Source organism: Agelaius tricolor, unplaced genomic scaffold (assembly GCF_023055355.1).
Source record: "Agelaius tricolor isolate 1412-34295 unplaced genomic scaffold, bAgeTri1.0.p SCAF_4, whole genome shotgun sequence".
Classification (NCBI taxonomy): Eukaryota; Metazoa; Chordata; class Aves; order Passeriformes; family Icteridae; genus Agelaius; species Agelaius tricolor.
The window spans coordinates 11,103,162-11,118,297 of record NW_027269264.1 but is presented as its reverse complement, the minus strand read 5'-3'; the positions used below and the strand labels follow the sequence as shown (position 1 = coordinate 11,118,297).

The following is a 15,136-nucleotide window of genomic DNA, read 5'->3' as shown; positions in this document are numbered from 1 at the left end:
GGAGGTGCTGGTGTAGAAATGCTCCCTCTCCCTTGCCACCTCTTGTCCTCTGGGAAGGGGAAGTGCTGCTGCAGGAGGGCAGGAGCGTGTGGGCTGGGGCAGATGCTGCAGTAGTCAGTGACCACCCCCATCTGCCCCAGGGAGGAGTTTAAGAGCCCAAGACAGCCCTGTGAAACCATGACAAGGAGGACTACCTCCAAAAGCCCTGCTGGGACCTGCCCCCTCCTCTAGCCAAATCCCTGTGTCACTTCCTTAGGTCTTGCAAGGCCTTAAGCCTTCTCTACTTGGTGGGCAGGCAGGTTACTGCATAGCTGCAGAGGAGAGCATTGAAAAAGTGAAAACCTATTATTGGAAGCATCATGTGCCCTTCCCAGGCATCTTGTCTCCTCTAACAAAACCACAGAGTCAATTAGGTTGGAAAAGACCTCTGAGGTCATCAAATCCAGCCTATGAATGAACATCATCAGGTAAACTAGACCATGGCACAGCTGTGTGCAGTCTTTCCTTGAACACTTACAGGCATGGTGACTCCACCACTTCCCTGGGAAGCCCATTCCAATGTCCAGTCGCCCCTTCTGTAAAGAAATCTTCTGATGTCTGAACTAAACCTCCCCTGGTGCAGCTTGAGGCACCGTGTCATCTTGTCCTGTCACTGGTTGCCTGGGAGAGGAGACTGACCCCCACCTGGCTACAGCCTCTTTGCAGAGAGTTGCAGAGAGGGTAGGTCACCTCTGAGCCTCCTTTTCTCCAGGCTGAACAAGCCCTATTCCCTTAGCTGCTCCTGGGCTCTTCACCAGCTCCATCAATCATCTCTGGGCATACTCCAGCACCTCAATGTTCCTCCTGAACTGGGACCCTGAACAGAACACAGATCTCAAGGTGTGGCATCACCAGTGCCAGGCTGGTCACACTATTACTGATACAGGCCAGGATGCCATTGGCCTTCTTGGACACCTGGGCACACTCCCAGACTGATGCTAGCCAGCACCCGTAGGCTCTTTTCCACTGGGCCTCTTTCCAGCCACCCTGCCCCAGCCTGCACAGGGTTGTTGTGACCCAAGGGCAGGATCTGACACTTGGCCTTATTGAACCTCACACCTTTGCCCTTGGCCCACCAATCCAGCCTGTCCAGATCCCTCTGCAGAGCCTTCCTGCCCTCCAGCAGGTCGACACTTCTACCCAATGCAGTGTCACCTGTGAACCTAGTGAGATGAACTCAACCTCTTCACCAAAACCATAAATAAAGGTATTAAGCAGGACTGAGCCCAGCACAGACCCCTGGGAACACCACTGGTGACCAGCCCCCAGCTGGATGTGACACCATTCACCTCCACTCTCTGGGCCTGGCTGTGCAGCCAGTTTCTAACCCAGCAAAGAGTGCTCCTGTCCAAACTGTGGGCTGCCAGCTTTTCCAGGAAAATGCTGTGGGAGATGGTGTCAAAGACTTTTCTCAATTCTAGGTAGACACATCCACTGCATTCCCCTCATCCACATGGCAGGTCACCTGATCATGAAAGGAGATCAGGTTGGTCAGGCAGAACCTGCCTTTCCCAAAACTGTGTTGGCTGGGTCCAATCCCCTGATTTTCCCACATGTGCTGTGTGATCACACTCATGATATATTCCATCCCACTACAGAAGCTACAGGCCTGTAGCTCCCTGGATCCTCCTTCCATCCCTTCTTGTAGATGGGCATCACACTGGTCAACCCCGACCTCCCTGGCTGTACAAGACTGATGACAAATGCAGAGCAGCTCAGTGAGCTCTCCTGCCAGCTCCCTCAGTGCCCTTGGTTGAATCCCATCTGGTCCCATGGACTTGGGTCTAATCGCTCACAAACAGGTCACTCACTACCTCCTCCTGGATTACAGGAGGTCGGTCCTGCTCCCTGTCCCTGTGTACTAGCTCAGGCTCTGGTTGCTTTAAGGATAACTGATTTTTCTGTTAAAGACTGAGGCAAAGAACCCAAGTACCTCAACCTTTTCCTTGCCCTTAATGACAATGTCCCCCCATGTATCCAATAACTAATAAAGATTCTCCTAGACCCTCCTTTTGATGTTATAGTATTTATAAAAACACTTTCTATTTCACAGTGGTGGCCAGATTGAGTTTCAGCTGAGCTTTTATCTAATTTTCTCTCCTACCAAAGGAAATCCTTGACCTACCATCATCCTTGCACTCTTCTCGAGTTGTCTGCTCCTTCTTTCAAGGGTCATAACCTCTTTTCCTTGAGTTACAGAAGCATCCTGTTCAGCCAGGAGGAACAGGAAGACCAGGCTGGTCTTCTTCCGGCACATAGGGACAGTCTGCTTCTCCGCCTTTCAAGATTTCCTCTCTAAAGCATGGCCAGCCTTCATGGGACCCCTTTGTTATTAAGGACTGTATTCCAAGGGAATCTCTGAACCAGTGTTCTGAATATGCCAAAGCCCACCCTCCAGAAACCCAAGGCAGAGGTTTTGTTGACCCTGTTCCTTACTTACCAAGGGTTGGAAACTATCTAATTTCACTGTGCCCAAGAGGGCCTCCAACAACATCTCCCACCAGCCCTTTTCTGTTCATAAACAGCAGATCTATGAGGCCACCGCCCCTGATATGGTCATGTTGTGGTTCAGGAATGGTGTTCCCCCATTTAGCATTTCTACTGAAACACTCAAAACCATGCACAGCTTGCTCAACTCCTCCCAGTAGGAAACAGATGAGAATTAGAGGCACAAAAGGTAAAGATCAAGGATTGAAATAAGAACAATTTACTGGCAACAGCAATGAGGTAAGAAATGGACAGTACCAATACTGATATTAATGTTGTGTGCAGGAAAGATGATCAATTCACCTGCAAATGCCCACCCCACGAAAACTGATGTTACCCTGGCTGGAAAGGACCCCTTTGTGCCCACCCACCCCTGTGTAGGTGTGAGGTGGTACAGGACAACCTCCAGGTCTGAGTTACGCCCCTCCTGGCTGCGGCAAAAAATTACTGTCCTGGCCAGAACCAGGACAGCTCACTTGCCAGCTGTCCTTTGTCTTCCACACACTCAGGAACCTCCTAGATTGCTGCCTCTCCCCTGCTGATGTTTTCAGCAGACATCCCACAAATTAAAGTCTCCCACAAGAACAAGGGCTAGTGATTGTGAAACACCAGTCAGCTCCTTACAGAGCATTTCATTTGCCCCTTTATCCTGTCTGGGTGGTCTGTAACAGACTCCCCCTGGGGTGTCTGCTTCGTTGGCCTTCCCCCAACCCATACCCACAGGCACCCAACCTTATCATCACTGCCCTCGAGCTCTGTACAGTCAAAACTCTCCCTCATATACAAAGCTACTTCACTGCCTCTGCTTGCCCACTGTCCCTTCTGAAGAGCTCATGACCATCATTGCAGCACTCCAGCCATGGGAGTCATCCCACCACATTTCTGTACTGGCAAATATGTCATGGTTTTCCTATTGAAAATTTCAGTTCTGCACAGCCACAGTGGCCAAGGCTAACAAAGGAAGTCTCTAGAGACTTCCCTGGAATCTGCCATATTTACAATGGTAAATAAATGTAGAGCCACACATGATCCTTTACTTCATAACATGTTCCTTCACTTCAGTAATTGCCACATGCATTCCTCAACAGCTGCATGAATGAGAATTTAAAATTTAAACTTTCAAGTAAATTCACTCTACTGAAAGAAAACATCATTCATGCGCATTTTGAAGTTCTGCCATGGAATGCTACTTCCCTCTTGCCCCAAGGACAGGTCTTAACCCTTGCCTTGGTCTCTGCTTCAAAATTTGGGAAGAAAGAAAAAAAAAAAGAAAAAAAAGATGTAGAGAATGCACCTAAGGATCTATCCTGCAAAATACAGTAAATAAAATATATGTCGGAACCTCCCAAGAAAGCAGGCAGCTTTCCTTTTCAAAGAGAATTCTCTTTAATGGAATTGTGTATCCAAGCCAAAGGAGAACCTATGTCATTATATGGCCTCCCACCACAAGAAGTGCTGCTCTATCAGCCCTCTGCCTGCCCATGACCAGGAACTGCAAACCAGACAATGGTTAGAAAATAAAGAGCCTTGCTCCTCATGGATGCAGAAAAGCTGTGGGAAGTTCAGCTCAATTTCATCAGTGCATCAAGTACAATGATACAAACTTATCTTTTGACCAAGAAGATACCAATTGTTGAACTGTTGCTATATTCTACCCTCAGATCTAGCTTAAAGGCCAAAGCCTTCACAGAGCTTCTTGCAACTGAAAAATATAATGCTTCACAGAATTTGGCAACAGGTTGTTCATAATTAGCATTTATTTGACTTTAATACAAAATACTGTTAAAAACAAAGTAAAATTAAAAAATAGGTAATACTACATCTTCTCGTAAGTTAATTCATGGCCACATACAGTGCATGTCTTTTTATATGTATCTTCATCAATGTTCTCTTCTGGTCCATATTCATGTTCATGGATACTGGCTTGTTTCTTCCACAAACTACTCCTCACGGCACGGCGGAGTTCTGGTAAAAAAATACAAGAAAATTTTAAGATTTTAATGAATCTTAAATAGCATTCAATAAAACTTAAGCTAACCAGCTTCCTGAGGCCTACAGATAACAATATGCTTGCAGCCTGTCTTCCACAAGGGCTGGGAAAGAATCTGCTCTTGCAAGAACAAGCTCTGACTTGCCTTGCAATCCTCACCTTGTTTGCATATTTTAAAGGCCAAGAACTACACTGTCATGGGATCTCATAGGCAAAGATTTTCCATCTGGACTAAAGACAAGTTGCTTGCTGCTTTTTCACACAAAGCCATTCAAAGTTATCCAAAAAGGGTCGGTGGAACGTAAAGGAAAAGTTTTTATAGAACACCTCATTTATTTTACATGACCAAGAAAGAGTCATTTTCATTCAGGTCACAGTAAGCCTCCCAAATGACTTGGCATTCTCTAAGCTTTATGCCCAATAATATGAGTTGCCTCTGCAGCATCCGCAGTGAAATCTGCGGGTTCTCTAGAGCGCACAAGCTGGCAGCAGGGCCCAAGATATTATCCGGATGTTGCAAGCGGGTGGCAAGAATACTGAACAGCAAAATGTGGTCACATTTTGAGCCAAGCCATTCAGGCTGCAAACTTTGTCACGTTAAGGCCTGTGCTTGCACTGAACTCTGGCATCTCGGCTACAGTCTGCTGCCAGTCCTTCAGTGCGCACAGCATCAATGGCCCAGACAGGGGTTGTTTGTGCAATCCCAAGTTCTGTCTCCTTCAGACAGCCCTGGTACAGCCAGCCTGGGCTTTCTACCCTTGTAACCACCACCCCAAAGCAAAGCATGGATGCTATAGGTGGTACAAAAGGTTCCACCCATCAAATACTCCTCTAAATAATAATTTAGAGGAGTAATAATATCTAATTTTTTATCTATATATATATATATAATATATATATATATAAAATAATAAATAATAATTTAGAGGAGAAAAAAGCCATAGAGCAATTTGCAGTAAAGACAGCAGCTAAGAATACTGTGAACAACAGGAAAACCAATTTTCATTACAGTCACTCCACCTGAAGCCTATCACAGATCTATAACGCACTGCTACAAAAATTAATGTCTTCCACTAGTCAAAAGTATCAGAAGCAATCCATGGCACATTCTGGGTCATACCCAAACATTTGAAAAACACTGTAATGGACCATTGTAATTGATTTCCGTCACATAACATCCACAGGGCAACAGGGGAATTAAAGCTGGAAGGGACCTCAAGCCCTGCAGTCCAACACTGCCCAAAATAGTCATCTATGAGGTCACACTAGACTGCTCAGGTTCACCCCCAGTCCTGAAAACCTCCATTTTACCACACTGATTATTTCTCAGTAATTTATTCAAATGCAGACACAGGTTTAAACAGAACTGTACTTCCCTTCAGGTACTGAAGTATGTAATTTTAGTGCTTTACCTTTAACTTTCTTGTCAAACTTCTTCTGTTTCATCTTCTCTCTGCTATCACGGCGGAGCTCCTTTGCTTCTTGCAATGCTTCTTCACTACCCCAGACTTCAAGTGAACGCTTGATTACCTACAGGATGGACATAAATGCCTTTTTTTTTTTCCTGAAACGATAAAAGTAAACTATTCTAACTTACAAACTTAATTTTTCCCTACACACATATAAACCAACCAATCTTCCTCTGCCTCCCACCTGTCTCTGCTCGTCTCACAAAAGACTGCACTCCTTCCACCAAAGAGGCGACACTGGACTTTAATATCAGCTGGATGTAACTTAGGAAAGCTTAAACCCAGCTCTAGGTTTGTCCATATTTTACTAAAGCAGTATGATGGCTATAAAGTACCAAACAAGAAATGCCAAGAGCCCTGGGAAATGCACTTGCCTTTCCTGCCGCCTCTGCAGGCAAAGCTGTGAACACAGCTACAAAGGGCCACACACAGCTGCAGCTGCCCCATGCGCTTCAGAGTAAAACCGAAGGGCCATGTGCTTTGTGACTTGTAATTGTGCAACCCACTAAAGTTCTGCTCAATGAACATCTTTAAAATGCTCTTAAAACCAGACATTTCCACAACTTGGACTGCAACCATTTAACTATAACAAACTATACATAACACACTTAGCTTTGACAAAATCATTCAGGTACCAAGTGACAACCAAAGCTGTATGAAGGTTAAAAAAGGTCTGAAACACACTAAGTTTCTATACCTGTAGTTTTAAATAAAGTTTCATTTCACCCCATCGTGAATTATGAGGGTTTTTCTTCACAATGAATCTGAGCACTGGTTCCCTCTTGTCTAAGTCACAGTCTTTAAGCAGATACTCTTCTTTTGCTTCTGTCCTTGTTATAAGCTTATGTTTATCTTCAACATCTCTGCAAGATGTAAAATAATGATGAGAAAGCTACACCCTAAAACCACAGGTTATTAACATCTAAGTCCCCATCCCTTCTAACATTCCTGAAATACAGGTAGACCTAATACCCTCAGTTTTATATGCATGCAAATAATTTTGGATTCCAACTGCTTAGCTAAACTCGAGACTAGATTTACTGCAATTAAGCGTTTAAAAATTCCCATTTCAGCAGACATAGACTGAGAAGCCTGCTCTTCTAGAAAGGCTTTTCTTCTATTTTCTTACAATGAAACTTAAAATGAGTAATTTCAGGTATTCACCTAACTCAGATGCAATCCAACAGCACAGATGGCATGAGCCTCAAATGGTCAAGAAAGAAAGAATGTGTAATATGAGACAGGTCAGATCACCTGAGAATATACACACTCCATATGGTTCTAGATCTCAGAAGCTGATTAGCAACACAGAGCACTTTCTATAATGCAGGACAGTAGGCAGAGAAAGCATAAAAAAGGTTTTAAAGACAGTAGCCTTTACCAGATAATGAAAAACTCTGTAACCACAGCAGCATTTATGAGTTAATGGAAAAAATTACATTTACGCAATCCTGACTGAAGTACAACTTGAATCGCTTGAGCCAAAAGATCTGCCAAACACTAAGTGCTAACAACGGTCATCAAGGAAGTACTGCTGTAAATGTAGCTGTACTAGAATTCAAAGTTCACAGTTACAGCTAATGCACCAAGGACACCCCAGCCATCAGCTACAAGAGCTCAGACCAGACTCCACAAGCTCCAAGCCCTGTTGTTAACATCCTTTTCCTACCTAAGTAACTTCTGAAACAGAACTTTGCCTCCAATATGACCGCGAATTGCCTACACCACGTGCACATCCCTAACCACTCCCGGCAGTAAATGGGTAGGCTCCCAGAACAAACTCTGGCTTTTTTTTTTCATTCACTCAATTCATTCTTACACACATGGGCAGCTGGCTGCTGCAGTTGGTTTCATTGCCCTGGTTATCTTGATGGCTTTTGGAGCGTTTTCTGTGTTAAAAGATAAGAGCTTGCTCTCCTCTCAAGGTCAAACTCCTGCTTACCTCGCAGGCCAACCAGTAACCTCCCATGGGGGCTCTGCCCTTTGGCTGCTGTGCTTCCAGCACGCCCATGCTGACCAAAGTACCAACTACACTTGAGTTAAAACACTGGGACCACAAACACTCTCCTAATCCCTGCTCCACTTCAAAGAGTGGGTATTTGTGTTGCATCAGGTTTTCAAACGGCTCCAGTCTGCAGCCAGACATAAATTTTCACACTGACAAACACACCAACTGCTCTCATGACATCCCATTACCATAATGTTGTATGAAATTCCACTGATGTCCCCTATCCTAAGGCAGGCTTATGAGACAATTTGTGATTCAATTCCATAATGGAACTTGCACAGGGTATCAAATTTAATTTACATTTTTTGAAAGTTACTGAAATATGTCTCTCTTGCTGACAGTCTGTAACTCATTGAATTATAGCTAGCAATCTTATGTAAAATAGTGTTTTTCTCTCCTGATTATTTGTAATACCTGCAATTATCACATGTTGCCCAATCAAAGTGCTGCATAAGGTAGGAGTCCATGAATTCTTTGCCACAGTCTCCACAGATGAGATAGTCAAATTCTAGCACGGGTGCTAATAGAAAGAAATATTTTTTAAAGGGACTACAATGATAAAAACAAGCATCTAGAATTGGTATTACAGGCAATTTTACTAGAATTCACATAAGCATATTACAAACTAGTTTCACTCTGTCCAAGTTTTTTAGAACAATACAGTACACATCCAAACCCATTACCACACAATTCAATGTCTGTTGGAATGTCTTCTCAAGTTAAGCATTAAGTACTTAACTTCAACATTTAAATGTATATTTAGCCATTGTTAAAAAAATTCTCCACACTTCTCACAAAGTGCATCAAATCTTCTCCTGCCACTTCCTCTGTTCTGACCCTCCTAAAATATGCCCTGATTTATAGAGGACATGCGGGCAGAAACGGGAGGAAGCAGAGAAGGGATTCAGTTTGAAGAGGGTGGCTAGAGCAGGAAACTACAGGAGCTGCGCTGGCATCATAGTTCTCTCAGCTCTGCTCCAGTTTTTTTCCTAGCTCAGCCACACCTGCCTCTCCCTAAACGAGCTCAGTGGAAGCCTGGGGCAGTTGGCAAGGTTCTTGTCCGTTCCAGTTGGCAGAAACGGAGGTGGATGGCCAGAGAGCTGCTAGGAGTGGAATGGGGATGGAGCTCCACTACAATCCTCTCCCCAAGCCCTCTCAGCACTGCTCCAAGCCCAGACTCATCTCAGCGCCAGCCACTGCTTCTGGCCGCATCCTCAACGGGCGGATCACCTCCAGCGTCATCACCATCTGCTTTTATGTTCCACAGGACACCAAAAAACACCGAATCGGGCAACAACAGCTATAAGGAACATTCCTTGAACAGTAACATCGGAATTCTATCAGAAAATTAACATTTCTATACAGTTTTGAAATCTGAGAGCGAGGCAGTGCTGTAAAATTTTAGGAACACCTGGAGCAGAAGATTAATGGTTAACATACAGCACCATATATTTTAATAGCGTTTGCATTTATAGCAGATCCGATCCAGCAAAGACGACATTTTATGTAAATTCAGTCCTACTAGCGACAGCCGGATGCTCAGTACTTCAGTCATTTCATACTCTTACATCACATTCCATCATTTAAGGCAGTGCTCCCGAATACGAAGACATTTTATTAAGACAATGACGTTATGAATTACACAGCAAAAAATACGCCCAGTGTAAAGGCATCCCAGATCTACTTAAATTTATTGTTAAACATTAGCCCATCCAAAGAAGCAGGGCTGCTAATTGTTTGCACCGTTAATGAAATCTGGTGCTGATTTCTAACAAAGAGATACACTGCACCAACAGCCCCGCAGCTGATTCAAGCAGAACAAAGCAAGACAAAGACAATCCCAGAGAAGAAAGTCGATCTATTTTGGGACCCTTACTTCTCCATTTGCTTTTTTTGGGGGGGAGAATATCGCAAGGCAATGTGCTGAAATCCTCCACCGAACGATCAGTAACTTGGCGCCAGCACGTTTTATAACGATAAAAGCTGGCACTGCAGCAGCGCTCCGGTCTTGGCACAAACCACATAAATCCCAAAATTCCCACAACCGACGAAGCCGCGAAAATTTACGCTTGTGTCGGTCTTAAAATTTAAATTCCCCAAAAGAAATAATGGAAATAACGTTTATGGGGGAGAAAAAAAAAATTAAAATGTGCTATACCCAAGGGCACTGGCTGTGTCCCACTTCCGCGGCTTAAAATTCTTCATTTTTAATTACCGCGCATTTGCTATAGCCGATTTAATGCTGAAAAGAATCGGACGCGCCACTAATCGAGCACGTCCAGAAAAACGTGTAAAGGAGGGAAAGGGATATCAGCAATTAAAATAAAAGAAAAAAAAAAAAAAGGAAAAAAAAAAAGGAAAAAAGAAAGAAAAAGAGGGTAAGAAAGGAGAGCAAAAAAAGCCCGGGAAAAAAAAAAAGGCGCCCATCCATCCCGCCCTGCTGGCGCGGCCGGAGCCGGCTCACTGTCGCCCCCGCGCCTTCCTGCCCTCCCCCGCCAGTCCCGCGCACGCGGCGCCGCCTCCTCCCGCCGCCTCCCCACCAAACCCCCGCCGCTCCCTACACGTTTTTTTCTGAATTACCGGGTGGGTGCACGATCTTCTCGCCGGCGCCGCGCTCTTCCTTCTGCTCGCTCTCCTCCTCCTCCTCCAGGAAGAATCCCCCTCCCGTGTCCACGACCTTGGGGAGGGCCCGCGCCCGCGCGCCGCCGCCTGCAGGAGCACAAACGAGGCGGGCGCTGCGTTAAAGCGCCGCCGCCGGCAGGGGGCGCGCGCGGCCGCCCCCACCGCGCCGCGCGCGCGAGGCGGGGGGCCGCGCGGAGAGCGCGCGCGTGCAAGAGCCCCCCCCTCCCCCACACATGTGGGGGGAGGGGGGGCCCCTCGCGCGCCGCGGCGGATTCTCCCCCCCCAACCCGCACCCCGCTCCAGCCACTTTACCGCACCCCCCCCCCTCCTTCCCCGCCGCCCCCACCGCCCCACGGCCGGCGGAGCCACCCTTTCCCCACATCTTTCCCCTCTCGAAACCTCCCCCCTAGAAAAGAGAAAAAAGGGCGCGGGGACTCGCCCGTTCCGCCGCCGCCGCCATCCGACCTGCGGCAGGGTAGGGCCGGGCCGCCAGCCGCGCCTGCCGCAGTGCCAGCGCCCGCTGCCGGTTCCGCTCGATCTTCGCCAGCGCCGCCGCTGAGAGGTGCGGCCGCTCGCCCGCCGCGGTCGAAACCTTCTGCTCATGGTCCTGCTCGTGGGCCGGGGCCGCGCCCGCCATGGCGGCGGCGGGAGCGACGGAGCCCCGTGGTCCCCCCCGCTCCGGCAGCCGCTCTCGCCCTTCCCCTCGCCGAGCCGCCGCCGCACTGCGCCTGCGCAGGGCGGGGGGCGGGGGTGGCCACAGAAGGGGCGAGGCCGCCCGCGCAGGCGCGCAGCCATCGCCCCGCCCCTCCTCGCGAGCCGCCAGGGCGGGGGCTCCGCCCCGCCGCCGCCGCGCGGGGCGCGCCGGGAGGGCGCGCGAGGGGGGAGGGGAAGGGGGGGGCGCGCGCGGCCAGGCGGCGGGGCGGGGCCCGCGGCCCGCGTGGCGCGCGAGGGTGGGGGGCGGGGGGCGCGCGCGGGCCGGGGTGGGGGCCGGTGTCGGCCGGGGGGGCGGCTGTGCCGGGACCGGGACCGGCACCGGCACCGCGGAACCGGGGAGGGGAAGGGCTGGGGGAGGGGAGCCGATGATGACCCTGCGCTTTCTGCACCGTCCCCCGCCTCGGGCCCGAGCGGCCCCGTGGAAAAAAAAAAAAGCCATAAATCCCGCCCCGCCCGGCAGGAATTCCTCAGCAGCGTCACCCAGCAATGCCCCTTTTGTCCGCCCTGCCCGGCCCCGCCAAAGCCCTGCGCGAGGTTGGTTCTCGGCCGGAAACGGCCCCGGCCACGTTTTCTGCCCTGAAAACTCTGCAGGAGCACTCTCCCCACTCCCTACTCCTCCTGTTCGCGGCCCGCCGTGTCCCAGACTCGCTCGGCACGGGCAATAAGCGCTTTCCTAACAAAATCCCCGTCCTGCCCTTAATGGTTTCACGTGTTCGGTGCAAGGGAGGACAAATGGAGGCTGCAGCCTCCCTTACTGACGAGGGACGCGCAAATGGCTTTGTCATGCAAATGTGGCTCTAAGCCACTTTCATATAAAGCCACTTAATGCCGAGCAGCCAGTGATCCTCGCCCGCCCGTCAGGCAGTGCCTGCCCTGTCCTTGAAGGAACGGAAATGGAGGCACTGGCACAGATGCGTGCTCCCTGCCTCCATGCTGAAACGGGATGACCTCAGCACGGGGAGAAGCCTTCCTTCCCTCCCCCCCATACAACCCCCCCACCCCCTCCCAAAAAAAAAAAAAAAAAAAGCTCGCTCTCTTCCGTGAAACTAAACTAGTTTCCTGCCAACCCTCCCTTGCTGCTCCCAGAATACGTCCCTTGTGCTCTCCGTTCAAATGCCCGCGGTAATTACCTGCATGGATTGTGTTTCTCCTGTGTCCTAAAACATTTTATTTCTTTTTAGCTTCTCGTCCTCGCTTGGCATTAACTTTCGACAACAGCCAGCAGAGTGTGCTATGAACGCTGAGAAAAGAACATCCTGCTTCTGGGAAATTTTTATATATATATATCTCCATATATATATACACATATATATATATATACATACGTACAGAAATGCAGATGAAGACATTTTAAGTGGTTCTAATATGTGCATGAGTGGTAGATAGCTCCTCCCGTCAATTAAAATACTTCTCTTGTCGCAGATCACAGAACCTCTTCCTTAAAAATTAATAACCAAGTCATACTAAACCGTCTGCTTTCAGCGAGATTGCTTTCCAGTGTTTGTATAAAGTTGGAAAAGTGCCACAGTGGAGATGTCCAAATACGTTTCACAGTCAGAGAGAATGATCTAGAACACAAGGTATTTAATAGATGAAAATGCAAATCGTAACCCCTGCGTACAGGAAGCAGCTTATGCAATTATACAGTATGAGCATACGTTTCTCCAACCTCATTACTCCCTTTTTTGGACTGACTTACTGACAGTGGAGTTCCAAACAGAGTAATAAACATAGTAGAAACAAGTGAAATAAAAAAAAAGATAGAAGAAAAATGTTTACTAGGTGTCTTGGAAATGGAAATGTTTGCTTGAAAAGCAAACACATGTATGTTTGGATTCCTTATGCAATTCTGGTGTCTCTTCTTCCTTGTTTTGTAGGAGCAGACATTTAGGGAGGAGTGAACTGAGTTGTGCTTGTAGGGTAGCAAATAGTTCCGTATCATTCATAAACCAAAACTGCCTTAAACCAAAGCCAAGTTTGAGACCCTGTGTAAGGTTTTAAGGGCAAAAGGACATTATTGTTATGCAACCAAACTGGAATTAGGATTAAAAGGAAATCAGAATACATAAACAAAAGCAAATTCAGAGTCAAGGCGTTCAAATAAAATTGGCTGTGGGCCGCAACTATCTATGCAAGACAAGAGTGTTAATAATTAAGTAAAACTATTTTAGAAATATATGCTAGAGATGTTTGGCTTTTTCTTTTTCTCAGGGGCAGTCTGACAGCGCAGTCAAAGCAGAATATTCTCCCCAGCTCTACTTCTGACCAGAATGAATCAAATACAATACTGCTAATTTTCATGGCCGAGAGAAGGTAATGAAACGAACAGTTTTGTATTAGCAAGGAGTTACAAACTATCTCATATGCATTGCTCTGGCCATGTAATATTATTTGTGCTTAATATTAAATACATGTGGCTTCATGTGTGCACATGAGATAATAATTATAATGGTATCTGTGTTTTAAACAGTTTTTCAGGTTCTTTATGCCAAGCAGTATCAAGTATTCCTTGTATTAGAAGGTAGGCTGTCATTAATTGTCAAGCACAGATGTGCATTATTTCATAGCCACAGAGACCATCATCGGTGAGGAGCTGAGCGCAAGGAGGCAGCTGAGCAGTGCTTCATTCATTCCCGTGGAGGAAACAGTGAGCGGCAAGACAAGAATGTTTGCTGACTGTGCAAAACCTTTTAAGTTAGCAGGGGGTGAGGGTCATCCGTAAAGAATTGTGGGTGATTAGGCAGTAAAAGAGTAGATTAATTACAGAGTAGATAAATGCAAGGTGATGTCCTAACTAGTCGTAACTTTACTTAAAAGGTAGGAATACCTGAATTAGTGCTGCCACTCAGCAGTGAGACTTAAGTGTGTAGGCCCTGCATGAATGCCATCTTTATGTTTGGAAAAGCAAGGCACATTTCAAGGAAAGGGACAGAGAACAAAACCAGGAACACATTTATGGCACTCCAGAAATCTGTGGTGAATTTGCACCATGAGTACTGTTCCCTGTTGTGTTTCCTACTTCTTAGAAAGAAAATGCTGGAACTAGAAAAGAATAACAAGGATGCTGGGCTGTCTGACTTTGTGTCCTTTGAAAGGGACAATTGGGGTTTCGAGTTCTCACCAAAGAGGGAGGATGCATGAGGCCTGTCACATCCTATGTAACTTGTGGATGCCAGCTGACTTTCTGAGTACAAACCATCAGGTTTGCAGTAGCAGGAGCCCAAGTCTAAACAGGCAGGAGGAGATGGTTCTTCGTTCAGTGCCTTTCTGAATGGCATGCTGAGTACAGGCTGTTTCTCTAGGGTGCAGGGAGGATAGGCCAAGTATTTGGAAGAGGACTGTGTTGAGAGTTAATGAATGAACACCCCCTCACACTCAGGAAATTCCCTGAGCTGAAAGCAGTTGGTAGCTGTGGGAGTGTTGCAGAGAAGATATCATATATTTGCCTTGCTTTTCCTCTTCCTTTGACGTTTGCCTGTGGCCTCTGGTGGAAACAGGATGTTGGACTGAATGGGTTCTTCATCTGAGGCAGTACACCTCTTCCTCTGTATTCATGGAGGATCACACTGAGCTACATGATAGCAATAAGCCTGTGCAATGGGGTCTTTCCAACCAAATTAATTCTTCATCTGGGACCAGGAGTTACTTATGGAACAGCTGCTGGCCGTCTATTTCTCTTTTGCCTCATGATAAACTTCCTTCTCTGTGTTCTCAAAATCTTAGTAGCAATATGCATACAGCTGCATTGCAGTTGCATGCCTACAACCAAACCATCCTTTTGTCCTTCCTTAGTAGCAAATAATCGTT

At 47.1% G+C, this 15,136-nt stretch overlaps 1 protein-coding gene and 1 long non-coding RNA gene across 2 annotated transcripts; one reads left to right on the top strand and one right to left on the bottom strand.

Annotated features, from left to right (window-relative positions):
* Window positions 1–4,253: 4,253 nt before the first annotated feature.
* On the bottom strand, window positions 4,254–11,359 carry XPA (XPA, DNA damage recognition and repair factor). Its single transcript, XM_071424553.1, has 6 exons — window positions 11,081–11,359; window positions 10,574–10,702; window positions 8,408–8,513; window positions 6,683–6,848; window positions 5,929–6,046; window positions 4,254–4,491 (listed from the first exon to the last, which is right to left on the bottom strand). Exons 1-6 carry the CDS (start codon window positions 11,250–11,252, stop codon window positions 4,343–4,345), a joined length of 840 nt encoding a protein of 279 aa, XP_071280654.1. The 5' UTR covers window positions 11,253–11,359; the 3' UTR covers window positions 4,254–4,342.
* Window positions 11,360–11,615: 256 nt separating this feature from the next.
* Window positions 11,616–14,090, top strand: LOC139588840 (uncharacterized). Its single transcript, XR_011678837.1, has 4 exons — window positions 11,616–11,863; window positions 12,511–12,909; window positions 13,541–13,642; window positions 13,897–14,090. It is a non-coding gene; the product is annotated as an uncharacterized lncRNA (long non-coding RNA).
* The last annotated feature ends 1,046 nt before the right edge of the window (window positions 14,091–15,136 follow it).